The 14,484-nt window shown below is 45.9% G+C and overlaps 1 protein-coding gene across 1 annotated transcript in view; it reads right to left on the reverse strand.

Moving 5' to 3' along the window:
- ETV4 (ETS variant transcription factor 4) overlaps positions 1-14,484 on the reverse strand; it is a 41,260-nt gene that overhangs the window by 3,522 nt on the left and 23,254 nt on the right. Inside the window, exons 4-8 of the mRNA XM_063138776.1 lie at positions 13,568-13,621; positions 10,363-10,489; positions 8,451-8,525; positions 6,106-6,356; positions 758-832 (exon numbers count right to left, since the gene is read on the reverse strand). Of these exons, the coding sequence (XP_062994846.1) occupies positions 758-832; positions 6,106-6,356; positions 8,451-8,525; positions 10,363-10,489; positions 13,568-13,621 (582 nt within the window). The remainder of the gene's footprint in view (positions 1-757; positions 833-6,105; positions 6,357-8,450; positions 8,526-10,362; positions 10,490-13,567; positions 13,622-14,484) is intronic.

A 14,484-nucleotide genomic window follows, 5' to 3' on the forward strand; every position in this document is an offset into this window, starting at 1 on the left:
CCCTTTCCCTAGAAAAGTCTAATATTTTTGTGAATGGTGGCATGGAACCCTGTATATTTGTGCAATTCCACTATACTACAGCACCACCTACTGAAAGATATAAAAAGGCAGAGAAAGAAAGAAAAAAACAGTAAAAAAAACCCACTTGTAAAAGAGCTGATCTTAATCCTACAAAGTGGTGGTTTAAAACCCTCACGTTGAAAAGCCCTAAATCCAGGTCCAACCCTCTGACTGTCAGCAGCTCTTTGGTCTTCTGTTTAACTGGAAATGGCCAGGATCAGACCTGGGAGCAAAGCATGTTCTTGTGGTTAGAGATGTGAAAACCTGGTGGGGGGGGGCGGGAATGGGGGACCCCCCTACCTGTTGTTGTTTTCCAGGGATTTTTGGAAAATTTGGGAAGAAATTTTCCAAGGGGGTTCTGTTTTTCCCCAGGCCTTCACACCTCTACTTCTAGTCCCTCATCCACTTCCTCAAAGTAAAATCTGACACCAACTCACATGGATCTTTTAGCACAGATTGGTAAGCGACACACCTTTCACCAAACAGTTTTATTTCACGTCCAGATTGCTGCTCAATCTTGTGTTGCAAACCAACAATGGCGTTGCGCCATGTGAAGCTGTCAAGGCAACTACCTTCTTGGGGAACCAACCCCAGGAAAACATGTACATGTCACCCTGGATGGATGATGGAAATTAACCCAGTGGACAGGAGACAGGAGCTGTCGGACAAAGAAAAACAATCCAAAAGGGCTTATTACCTAATGCGCCATCAGAGTTGGAATGACCTGGGTATCCCTCTAAGTTCATATACATCGAATGGCAGCTTGGAACATCTACAAGACAAGCACAAACAGAAGAATTGAGCAGGCAGGATTTTGCATCCTCTCTCCAGAGGCATCACTGCTAAAAGTGGCGGCATCTCTCTCCAGGGAAATCACCTAGCCCCCACTATCCCCAGTTTTAGACAAACTCTGAATACTTTACTGGATGAGAGTGATGCTATCATTTTGTTGTTAGATTTAGGAAAGAAAGTAGGAAAGAGTGGATATATATTTCCTTACAGATGGATGGATACCAGTGTGATTTGTGCATGTTGGTTTGTTTACAATAAGGGCATAATCCTATGCATGCTGGCTGGGGAATTCTGGGAGATGTTGGGACTTTTTCTCTCTCTAAATGTGCATAGGGTTGCATCTTAATAAGCTTTCTCTGTCCTTTACTATACAGAAGTTGTGATTGCACAGTTTTAAGTTGCTTTATCACAATTTTTGCCATTGCATATTATTTTAGTGTCAAAAATGAGTTGATAGAAATAAAAAAAAATGTATAATACAAAACTATGTATGAATTTTCATATGTTCTGTTGTGTTATTCTGCATGTACGTTTTTACAAATTTCCACCAGCATTCACCATTTTCCGCCTGACTTTCCTACTGAGGTCTTCAGATTTTATGCCAAAACATTTGGATTGATCACTGCTTGGATCTTAAGTCTATTTGGGCGCAATCCTATGCATGCTGGCTGGGGAGCATGCTGGATGTTGTAGGACTAGTTGTAGTTGTAGGACTATTTCACGCATAGGATTGCAACTTTAGTTGATGGTTGTTATTGCTGCTTTTGGAAGCCACCATAAGGGAAGGAAGTTTTGTGTGTTTTTTAAGATGGGATTGAAAAAAAATGACTAAAACATCAAGGAGTCGTGGGTTCTACCTCTTTCTTATTAGGACCTCCACCTTTGGCCCCACTGAGGAAAAGCCCCCGCCACACACACACACTCTCTCGTTAGCACTCAAAACTGAAACATGGAGACAAGGAGATATTTATGTTATTACATTTATATCCCGCCTTTTTTCCTCCAAGGAACCCAAGGCGGCATACATAATCCTCCTCCTCTCCATGTTATCCTCACAACAACAACCCTGTGTGGTAGGTTGGGCTGAGAGTCTGTGACTGGCCCAAAGTTACCCAGTGGGTTTCCATGGCCAAGTGGGGACTAGAACCCAGGTCTCCCGACTCCCAGTCCAACACCTTAGCCACTACACCACACTGAGTGGGGGGTGGGGGCATTATTTCATAGCCATCAGTTAAATGGCTATGACGTCAGTTCAGCCATCACTGATAGCCCAACTCAGTTTTCCCAAGCAGTTTACTGTTTATGGGGTTAACTTAGGGTGACCATATGAAAAGGAGGACAGGGCTCCTGGTTGCATAGAAAGGGGAAATTTCAGCAGGGGTCATTTGTACGCATGCAGCACCTGGTGAAATTCCCTCCTCATCACCACAGTTAAAGCGGCAGGAACCCTGCTCTATTGACCAGATACAAAAGAGGGCAGGACTCCTGTAGCTTTAACTGTTGTGTCCAAGAGGGAATTTCACCAGGTGCTGCATGCGTACAAATGACACCTGCTGAAATTCTGTTTTCTATGTAACTGTTAAAGATACAAGAGCCCTGTCCTCCTTTTCATATGGTCACCCTAGTTAACTGGACAAGAGGAGGCAGGCCTGGAAAGGCCTTTAAAGGCTCCCGTGGTGGTGGGGATTATTGCATGGAGGAAGGAGGGTGGATTTCTGCTTGGACATCCCGGTTTCAAACCGGCGTTTTGATTTCCTTCCTTCCCTCCCTCCCTCCCTCCCTCCCTCAGCTCGGGAGTTGTCACTTTTTCCACACGCCCTGATTTTCTCTGGGAAGCAAGCCAAGGCCTGGCTCGTGTTTCGGCCCAGCCCGCCAGCCGATCTCAGCTGTCCCATAAGGAGAGCATGAACGGTGGTAATCTGACACCGGGAGCCTAGTTCCTGAGCCTCCATTTTGTGAATGAAATTCCTTTCTCTTCCATTCAGAAACAGGTCGGGCGCAGTGCCAAAAGAGCAGGGAGGGCGGAAGTTCAAAGTTAGCCAATCCCAAGGAAAGCTCTGGGGAACAGAACAGGGCCCGCTCTCTCGCATTCTCCGCTAGCATCTGAGGGTCACCAAATGTGGAAGAGCCCCCCCCCCCTTCTTCCCCATAGCAGAAGCCCTGAATCCAATTGGGGCTTGAAGGGCAGAAAAGAGAAGGCGCGTCTTGAGCACAGGGTGGATTTGAAGGAAACGGAAAAATCCATACATCCAAGAAAAGGTCTTGAACAATCTGTAGGAGTGTTAAATCTCCCCTTTGCTTTCCTGACAAGCCACGTGGAAAAGCCTGAGCAAGTGTTGGTCCTTGCTGGGTCTCATGGACAGTTGAATGGCTACTGTCCAAGAGAACTTGCAATAATTCAAGCAAGCTAACACGCCATAGTGAGATGTGCAAAAGCAGGGCAGGCTCACCTAAAAACATACAAGGGTGCAACTCTATTCGAACCTTAATCCACTGCCTCTGGTAGTTATGAGGCTAGTAGGGGTTGAGGGCTAAATATTATAGAACTGAATGAGGGGAGAATTCCCTCTGGAGGGTACGTGGGGATTTTTATTTATTTATTTACTCAGGGCAGGAAGGGACAGAGGTTTACAGGAGGTACCACAGACTTCACCTGGGCCTCCTCAAACACTTGGAGCTGGCCCTGAATAACAAATGAGAGAACTTGCAGTAATTCAAACAAGCTAACATGCCACAGTGAGATGTGCGAAAGCAGGGCAGGCTCACCTAAAAACACACACAGCCCTTTAAGCACATCTCCCAGACACACTAATTTGCAAACGATGGTGCCAAGCACAGAATGCGTCCCTATTTTGGATATCTCCAGGCTGAGAAACAGGGCAAATGGAGAAGGAAAGAGAAGGTTGCCTCTCAGTCCAAAATTGAGGTGATCTCTTCTGTTTTAAACGATTAGACTGTTTATAGACCTCTTCTTTGTTAAGTTTTGTTTGTTTATAAAATTCTTTCTGAATAGCATTTTGGCTTCTAAAGGGCCCTAAGATGACTTCCAGTTTAAGGCTTTAAAACTTTTGCTATGGTTGCCCCAAAGGACAAAGATATAGAGAGGATTTGAACATTCATTTTGGGGAAATAACTGGGGCTGAGTTGGGAGTCCACCAGTGTCTGCAATTCACAGAACCAATTGTGCCGGATAAAGAATCCTGTGGGAACATTTCTAAGAGGGGAGGCACAAGGATTAAATCCCATTACAAGCTATTTAATTATCGTAGTGTCTCTCCATCAACTCCCACTCGCCTCTTCCAGAATCCTGGCAATTGTAGCGAAGAATTCTGTAAGAAAATCCATTTTTCAACCAACTCAGGAATGCCGCTGGTATTTTAGTCCCAGCCTCTGCTTTAGTGGCAAATTTTGATGTGCAGACGCTCATCATGGCCACTGCCCAAGGAGAATTTATTTATTTTATTTATTTATTTATTATTTTATTTATTACATTTTTATACCGCCCAATAGCCGAAGCTCTCTGGGCAGTTCACAAAAATTAAAACCACAGTAAGGCAACTGTGTGGATCCATATCAACAAACCCAGCAGTTTTCATCTCCACCAGGAGCAGGACTTTTGTAAAGCTAACAGGTCTTCATTCCCCAATTCAAGACCAAGCTACTTCCAAAATACTTTGCTTTACAATAGGGAACAATACATTGGCCCCGTTCATACAACACGCTAAACCATGCTGCTTAACCACAAAATGGTTAACGGAATGCATTGCATTCCGTTAACCATTTTGTGGTTAAGTAGCATGGTTTAGCGTGTTGTATGAACGGGGCCAATGTTGCAGGGAAAATCCACCCCCACCCAACTGCTGTGAGGATTGCAACTAACCTCAGAAGGAATAGGGACGGCTATGGGGTGGGGATGGCAGATGAAGTCAGAGTCCCTGCTAATAAAACAGTACAGCTCTGCATCCGGGTGATCCCTGGCTGAGCTACACCACTGCCTATTTTGCACATCTGGCAAGGCTGCCATATTTGACAGCACAGATTCACCATCATCTGAAGGAGTGTGTGTGAGTGTGTGTGTGTGTGTGTGTGTGTGTGTGTGTGTGTGTGTGTGTGTGGAGGGGGGGAATCTTAGCCAAACCTGTGATGAGTGGAAGCCACTAAGGCCAGCAGCAGGAACTACCATGGCAATGGGAAAGAAATGCCGGGAATATTACAACCTCATCTGAATGGGGGCAGTGTTGCAGTTTGAATTTTGGCCACAGCTAGCCTCAGGACCTCTATAGCCTTCAATGTAGTTTACGGGATTTCTTTCTTTTGCTCCTCCTCCTCTTCCTCCTCCCCTCCTCTCGCTCTCTGAACCCCACCATTGCTGGGAGCACATGCATTTTCTCTCTTGCTCCTGCCAGAGTTACAGAATAAAGAAATAGACTGAACAACCTCTGTTTGAAAGTTTATGCTGTACCTGCATTTTTATGCAAGAATATCAGGAGTAACCCGTTTAACCTTTTCTTCACTAAAGAAGGCTGTGGTCTCCCTTGGGGGGGGCTTTTTGTGGGGGCCTTGTGTGCAAACAAATGCTCCTTCTGTTCTGCCCTTTTGTTTTTTCTCTAAAAACTGCTTTTCTAACAGGAAGCACCATTACTAAATAATCCCATCAAGAAAGACTCCCAGCAGGTTAGTTGGAAGGGCACTTAAGTTTATCAGAGTTGCCAACTACTTTCTTTTTAAACAATTTCTGCATCTCAGGTTGGGTGCTCTTGAACACGTGCAGAGTTTCTTCTAAATAAGCTGACTTAAGGACAGAGGACGTCTGAGAACATTCAAAGAGAGAGACAGTCAGATGGCAGTGTATGTCATGTTAAGTTTTTTTTTAGGGTTGTAAGCAGGGACTCATGTTTTACTGATTGCACATAAGCTGCTCTTAGTGCCTTTTTGGCTGAATATTTAATATTTATTGAATTAATTAATCTACCTTCTGCCCACCCAGATGTGTTCTGACACTTTGGTCAGAGCATCCTCATAAGATACATACATTCCCACCCAGTGGAGGCTTATGGCTTTGATGTCAGTAGGCCTGGGAATCCGCTCTTGAGTTTCAATCAGAACCAGTCAGAACTAAAGGAGCTATCCAAGGCGCTGACACCATTCCCCAATACGTAGCCAGAAACCCAGAGCAGAGCCCCACTGACATGGGAGCCACCAGCCTCCACTGCACACCCCAAGCGGACTCCTTCTCCACCCGCACCGCCCTACCTGTGTCAAAAGCATAGTCCATCTGCTCTTGCTTGATCACCACTCCCGCGTTGTACCGGGAGCTGCCAGCGGGCCCCAGCGTGTTGGCCTGCTCGTACATGGGGTCGTGGAACTCCTGCTTGAAACCCTGTGGCGGGTAAGGCAGGCATGGGGCAGAGAGGGGACGCTGATACGCAGGCGAGGCCTCGGATCCCAGGGCTTGAGAGGCAGGGAAGGACTGGCCCGTCTCAGCATGCGGCTGGTACAAAGAGCTAGAAGGAGCAGAGAAAGGCAGCGAGGTTGGGGGGAAGAAAGAAGCAAAGAGTCGCTCTCTCGCCTGGTTATTCCCCCACCGGAAGTGAGGAAGTTGCAGCCAGCACCTGGGCCAGCGAAGGCCAGGACTCCAGAACACAAGGTAAATTCAGCAGAGTGGATGGATGGATGGACTGGGACCGGGACCTCAGATGGGCCACTTGGGTCCCCAGGGCCTAAGGTTCTGCTCCCCACACAGCCCAGGTTACTTTCTAGCATTAATTTTTATTTATTTTTTAAGAAGATACCCATGTTGAAGAAAAAACAACGGTAGTGTTTGGTGACACTTGAAAGGCTGGCAAATTTATTATGGCACACAAGCCAAGCTGATGCTGCCCAGATGTGTTGGACAACAACTCCCATCATCCTCAGCCACCAATGGCCAAGCCCAGAGTTAGGGTGTCAGGTTCAGACACCAGCTTGGAAAAGGCTGGTTTTTTTAAAAAAAGTTGTAACAGAACAATTCCATCATAATGCATAAAAAAAGGGAGAGGATTTAGAGCAACCTCACCTTCCTCGCCCCAGTGCCCCACTTCACCAAGGCAAAAATAAAATTCAAGGACATTCCAACAGGGAATTAGATTCCGCTGCTAGAGCTGTGGTGGAGAAAGTGTGGCCCTCCCAGACACTGGGCAGCATCCAACTGTATCATGCTGATGATGTTGTGTTAGCGCAAACTAAGTTCTGGACTATGATATTGCGTTAGCGCAAACTAAGTTCCGGACTATGATGTTGCGTTAGTGCAAACTAAGTTCCGAACGATGTGCAAGAGGAGAATCCAACTAAAGTCACATTAGCACAAGCGCAGTTGTGTAAGTGGTTGTGCATTGTGTTTGTGCCACCAGTTGTGCCAATGCTTGCGCATAACTTTCCTGCAACCTGATGCGCAATCACTTGCGCATAACTTTCCTGCAACCCATTTTGCAACCCTTTGCACAACTAAAAGATTCACCAGAGCTCTGCTAGGGCTATTTGAATTTGCGGAATGACACTGTTAGATAATGCCTCTTGTTGGACAATGATTTCCATCAGCCTTAGCCAGCATAGCCAATGGAGAGGAATGATGGGACTTGCAATCCAACAACATTTGGAAGGGCACACATTGCCCATCCCTGTGTGAGTGACACTGGACAGGACTTCCTCTGGAGCTGGTTATAGCAGCTGTGCTACCTTCTTACCTGGAGGGTCACCAGAGCCCTAGCCTGAGCCTATATCAAAAGCAGCATTCAAACCTTTTAAGTTCAGTGGTTGGAGATCATGCTTGAGGGCAATGGTGTAGTGGTACATTTTGAAGTACAGACACTCATCAGGACAGTCTCCATAGCCACGCCACTAAGGAGTGTCCAAAAATTCAGGCACCTGTGTTGATCTGTATCAACAAACCAATTATAGCGGTTTTCATCTCCATTGGGAGCAGATCTTTTGTAAAGCTGATGGGTCTTAATGTACCATTCAAGACCAGGCCACCGCTGCACACTTTGCATCACAACAGGGAACATATAATGTTGTTGGGAAAATCCATTTCCCCCCAGCTACCGTGAGGATTGCAGCTAAGCTCAGAGAGAACAGGGAGATCTGAACTAGGGGTGGGGGATGCAGATGACATCAGCATCCCTGATGAGAAAAAAGTGCCAGCATTGCATCCCTTTGAGCCCCGGCTCCACCACACCCCAGCTTGAGGCGCAGTTTCTTGGGGGAGGCGGCACAATCGTCCTGTGTTAAATTAATGCCTCATAACCTGCTCTGAGCCTTCAGGAGAGGGTGGGATACATTTCAGAACTGTCATTGTTTTTAAATTACTTTTATTGTAGATTTCAACAAGACAAAGCAAATCAAAACCATAAAAGAAAGAAAAAGAAGAAAAAGAAAAGGAAAAAAAGAATCAACATGACTGAATGGATCTATTTCAAAAAATACATATGAAATGTATATGTGCAGCTTTCTAGAAAATAAAAGAAATGGTGCATAAACTTCTAGAAAGGCATATATGTATCCATTCATGGATGCTGCCTAGATACATTCCAAAACCATACCTATGCACTGCAATGGCTCACCTGTGGTCCATAAGGTATGTCCGGCCAGGTGGAGCCTGGGGTGGGCCGTGAGGGCTCACAAAGTTGGAATCTTGCCTAGAAAAACGTGCAAGCATCAATTGTAGCAGGATACAAGGTTCTTTTGCTCCCACCAAAATCCTACACTTAACCCAGCAGAATAACTTTGATGCACGATAATAGATGAATTCTGAACTGGCTACATGTTATGATGCAAATGCAATGGCAGAAGCATTCCATGGGTGTGGATCCTCAAGTAGCCAAAACAGTGCCATCCGTGCGTCAGACAGAGGAATCAGCAGGCTTGGGAGAAGTACAAGAAAACCTCAGCTCAATGGGAATTGAGCATGCTCAGAGGGCAGAGAAGAACAGAAAAATCAGGCCAAGGGAAGAATGGAATGGAGTAGCCTTGGGAAAGGCTGGTACCTCCTTTTCTCTTGTTTTTCGCTCCCTCCTTTTCTCTCTCTTGGTTTTCGCCACTAACTTTTCTCTCTCGGTTTTCGCCACTTCCTCTTCTCTCTCTCTCTCTTTTTGCCACCTCCATTTCTCTGTCTGCCTATCACCTCTCCTCATTCTCTCCTCCCACTTTTCTCTCTCTTTTTTCACCACCCCCATTCCACTTCACCCTCTGCCCCACCTGCATGAAATTAAGCGAAAGGCTGCCAGTTGACCACCCTGTTCTAAAGTGACTCCTAAGCAAAAGACTCAGCAAGGAGAAACAGGTGGTTGGTTAAAAGAGCAGGAGGCCCCAAAGGGGGAGGGCTGGAGGAGCAAAGCTGAAGAAAGTCACAGCGGGAATGGGGTATATTAGGGCAAAAGGGCAGAACGTGTGTGTGCAGAAGGGGAAAACGGGGAAGCCAGAATAGCAGTGCAAGGCCTTGGACGTTCTGAGCCACGAGAGAGAGGAAAGATTTGGAAAGTTTGGACATAACGCTGAGGCCAGAGGAACGAAGGCTGTGAATATTCAAAGTGAGGAAGGAGAAATTTAGCTGAGTGGACAGACAGGAAGGGCCAGATTTTTGCTACGCTGCACAGGGAGCAGCAACACAGATCAGATGGTGCCAGGTACTCATTAGGAGATGGAGGAATCTAAGATAAAGCTAAGCCTGCACACCTGGTTGATGAAGAGGACAGTGACGTCAATGGAGGTTAAACAATAATCAAAGGTACAAAAATTTGGGAGGTTAACATGAAAAGTTTGCTAAATCATATATTCTCTCTGTCTCTCTCTCTCTCTCTCTCTCTCTCTCTCACACACACACACACACACACACACACAAGAGTACTCAGCACAAATATTTGTGATCATCCACAGAAACTGACAGTCAGCCTGTTTGAAACAAACCAAGCACAACATATCAGTAGCCTGTGGAACTCACTGATGCAGGATGTGAGGATGACGTCTGCAATCAAGACTTGAGGCTATGTTTCTTCAGTGACAGATCCAATGATGGACCTAGTGGACTCAGCCACTCACACATTTTTGTTGCATTATTAGTACAGACTCCACAGGGTGTCCCTCTGCTAGCCAGCCAGCCAGCCCGCCCACCCGCCCAATGGCTGCAACAACTGAACATGAAGATTGTGTATGTGTGGGAAGGCAGGACTTGCTCGCTTGTGCCTAGTGGTGTTCAGGTGTGCTCCCCAGGGTTCCAAGCCGGATTGTTTCCTAGCCCTACCTGGAGATGATGGGGACAGAACCTGGCTATGCTCCAGGCTTAACAACAGTGGGTGGACGCTGATGCTGAACGAGCGCATCTTGGCTGAAGAAGGACGAGCAACTGGAGGGCCCTATTTTTGGCCCAGCATGGCCATTCCTGATGCTGGGTTAAGAATGCTGTGGAAGCCGCTCAGAACGGGAGAAGTGCCTCAAGTGAATTGAGCTGGATTGGTCCTGCCGGATCAGACCGCTTACCTGGCAAAGAGGCATTGTTCTCTGTTACGGTACTGAAAAGGCTGCCTGTGTCTGCAGGAGCCAGATGCCTCTGAAGATGGGCTCTGGGGTTCCTTTTTGATCTTAGCTGGGGGGCTGTGGAGGGCTACTGGAAAAAGGAGAAAAAAGATTGAGGTGTCAGGGACAATGACGGGCAAGAGTTATTCAGAGGATAAAGATTCCCTCTCCCTCCCACTCAGCTCCATATAGGTGGGTGGGGGCAATGTTTACGCTGCAGGCTGCATTTAGAACACACACAAAAATGAAAACAAAGGGGTACTAGGCAGTGGAGGCTGGTGGCTCTGATGTCAGGGGGGCAGCAAACCCACTCTAGGTTCCAGGCAGAACTCTAAAGGAGCTCTCCAAGGGTTTGAGGATTGGGTTCAGCACGTTGGAGAGCTTCTTTAGCTTTCAGACTGGTTCAAGGGGTGCTTTCATGAACTGGGTTCCCCCAGACTTCAGTTCGGTTCTCACTGCGGTGCCTGATGCAATTTGCAGCTAGCTGGGGCAGTTCACAGTTTTTCCTGGAAATTTGCACCCGGGGGGGGGGGCGCGGAAGTGCTGCAATTTGCGCAAATTATGGCCAAATTTGAGTGGGTTACAGCTGAATGTGTGCATGTTACACAAATGACGGCCAAATGTGTGTAATTTGTACTAATTCAGCCATAATTTGCACACGTTTGGATGTAATTCACACAAATTCATAAGTAATTTGGGCAAATTGCAGAACCTTCCAAATAAAGTGCAAAAAAAAATTCTTCGGGCTCAGGGAACAACCCGCAACTTGACTCGCTGACGCCGAGCGAGTCGTACACATACATCGAGCCAAACAAGAATTGGATTTCCTAGTGATGGACATCCCTATATGTAGTACAGCGACAACAATGCCGGTAAGGTGGAATCAATGCCGTACAGGCAGAAACTCTACGGCAGCCTTCTCCAGCCTTTTCCTGGTGTGTTGGACTAAAACACCCATCATCTCTGGCCTGCAGGGCTGCTGTAGGGGCAGCTGAAGTGTTTCCTGTGCTATTGATTGTTCTGCATTACATTGTATTTTATTCTTTTAAATATTCATATTGCACTTTATATTTTTAACTGTTCTATGGCATTTTAATTTAACATTTGTAATTCAGCCACAGAACATTAGTTTTTGGGCGGATTAGAAATGTAATCAATAAAATATGTAATTAAAGAATTAAAAATAAAGAGCTAGTGCTGATCAGTTACACCAGCGCTTTTGCAGTCGGACAGCACAATGAAAATTGGGAACAGGTTTCCTCCTTAGAGAGCAATTGAGCAGAATATCAATCGCTTGAGCTTTTGCTGCCACAAGCAGAAAGATTCATTAAAAAAAGACGTGAGCTAGCATTCAGGGAAAGGGCCTGGAATATCCCGTGCAGTGCAATCCCATACATGTCTACTCAGACATGAAGCCTCATTGGGATCCGTGGGAATTACTCCCAGGTAAGCGAGTCTAGGATTGCAGCCTGGAAAAGTTAAGCCTTCACAACTCTTGCCCAGTGGCTACAGCTCTGGGTGACTGGCTACAAAAAGAAAGTTTTGAAGTGATCAAGATATATATTAAGTTTACAAGCACATGTTTGTTTTAATGAGTATTTTACCTTGTATAATGAATGTGTTTTTATAGTTTTAACGATGACTGCTATTGTTTCTAATGGATCTGTGACTGCATAATAAAATGATAATAATGATCATGATGATACAAGCAAATAAATTTCTGGTTGGCCGAGCAAACCTACCAGGGTGGGGAAAATCCATGGTGGAGGAATGATGACTTCCTGAACTCTGAAAGTTTGCACCAGCCAGAGCAAAAATTTGGGGAGGGGGCTGATTTATCTTTCACCTTCCCTCCTGCATACAGGAGTTTTTCTTCATTTCCTTCCCATTGACACCAATGGAAGGAAAATTAACTATGCCGGCTTCAGGGATGGTGTAGTTCCCAGCCCTTGTTTTGGGTGTGTCAGGGGAATGGGGGAGGAATAAAAACCTGCAGAGCCATGTCCTCCTCTGACACACAGCTGGAACACCCTGCTTTCCTGCCTCCGCTAATGGAGCAGCAATGGCAGAGCAGGAACACCAGCAAAAAAGAGGAGACCTCTGTAGGGAAGAAGCATCCTACGATCTCTCCATCACCCTCTCAGGGATCTGAGGATTAGCACCTTAAATGGCCTGCATTTGTTTCTTTTTAGAATTCCAAATATTTGGATCAATTTTCACCAACATAGGGTAGGATGGGGGGCAGGAAGACACATCCATCTCTGCCACGAAACCTTCTCTTAATATTTGAGAGTTGTTTCCCTTAGGGTGACCATATAGAAAGGAGGACAGGGCTCCTGTATCTTTAACAGTTGTATTGAAAAGAATTTCAGCAGGTGTCATTTGTATGCATGTCATTTGTATGCATGTCGTACCTGGTGAATTTCCTCTTCATCACAACAGTTAAAGCTGCAGGAGCTATACCGCAGCTATACTGTGAACAGATTTAGAAGAGGGCAGGGCACCTGCAACTTTAACTGTTGTGATGAAGAGGGAATTTCACCAGGTTCTCCATATATACAAATGACACCTGCTGAAATTCCCTTTTCAATACAACTGTTAAAGACACAGGAGCCCTGTCCTCCTTTTCATACTGTCACCCTATTTCCCTTCCATGATCCCAAATCAGCTCCCCAAAGGACTGAACCATATTTGGAAAAGACAGAGAAAATAAGAATGGGTCTGAAGCAGCCTTCTCCAGCCTGGTGCCCTCCAGATGTGTAGAACAGCAACTCCCAGAATTCCCAGCTACCACCAATCTGGCTGGGAATTCTGGGAGTTGTGGTCCAACACATCTGGAGGGCGCCAGGTTGGAGAAGGCTGGTCTGAAGGAATGAATCAACACTAGTAATAAGCAGCAGCAGTGGCAGCTATAAATATCATTGCAATGTTAGATAGACAACTGTAAGTAAGACCTGTCATTTGAAAAGCATTGAAGCTTAGAACAGAGTTTATTCTAATGGCCTGATCCTACGCAGAGATGGATGAACCCCTTGATTTCAGCAGAAGTAACTGGGCTGCTCATGTTTTAAGACTCTCAAGTCTTATACCAGCAGTGCGTCTCCCTTCTGGTCTTTCCCACACAGCCCTGCCTTCCCCTCCTCTCCATTTCCCCGCTCACAGTACTTACAGTTTTCTGAATGGAAGTCAGGCACAAATTGCTCATCACTGTCCGGAACCTGAGCTGCAAAGTGGGAGAAAGAAGGATGAGTGACATTTGGCATTCTACCCAATGCTTTATTAAAAACCAGGCACAAGAAGGAGAAGAAGAGAGAAGAGGAGGCTATATAAGAGTTGGGAGTGCATCACTGCCAGGAGACAAAACCTGGTATCCCCTTGCGACTTAATCACTTCTACGTCATCTTTCCCCCCAGTAGATTTGCCCATTAGCAGGGCTGGCTCTTTCCTTCTTTCTTCAGAGCGTCAAGAACCCAGGATTTTTTCCCCTTCCTCTTTGTCACCATGCAGTACTGATTGGCAAATACTTCGGATCCAGATGAAACAGAAGCAGAGGCCCATCGATTGCAAACTCCAGGTTCAATGCCAGGCTAGCTAAGCCACCAGTCCTCAATGATCAAGCCAAACAATTCAGACCACAGCAGAGAGAAAGGCAAACTGGACCAAGGTTAAAGAGTGCCTGATAACTCAAGCAAGTGAGCCAAACAAGAACTTTCAGCTTTTAGCACCCCGTGATGCATGTTCTAGGACTTTTATCATCCTTGAAACTCTTGTCTGAATTGCTTTTAGAGGAACAGGATGTCTCACAAATCCTTGACAGAGCAACTACTATCAGGATCCTATCTCCTTGGAACATTCACATTTTCTTCACCAAAAAAACCAGATTTCGCCACCTATTATTGAACAGGGGGGTATCCACTTTCTGTTATTACGAAAGCTGAAAGCTACTCATGCTACTCTGAGATTGGATTTATCATCTGGATCTCCAAGACCCTCGGAAAAAGGAATTATCTGCTCTTTTGATTATTCGCCGCTATCTTAAGATCAATACGGAAGCATCGGCGTATAGTGAGCCACATTCCAGGATGC

The sequence above is a fragment of the Elgaria multicarinata genome, chromosome 11 (assembly GCF_023053635.1).
Source record: "Elgaria multicarinata webbii isolate HBS135686 ecotype San Diego chromosome 11, rElgMul1.1.pri, whole genome shotgun sequence".
In the NCBI taxonomy this organism is placed as follows: domain Eukaryota; kingdom Metazoa; phylum Chordata; class Lepidosauria; order Squamata; family Anguidae; genus Elgaria; species Elgaria multicarinata.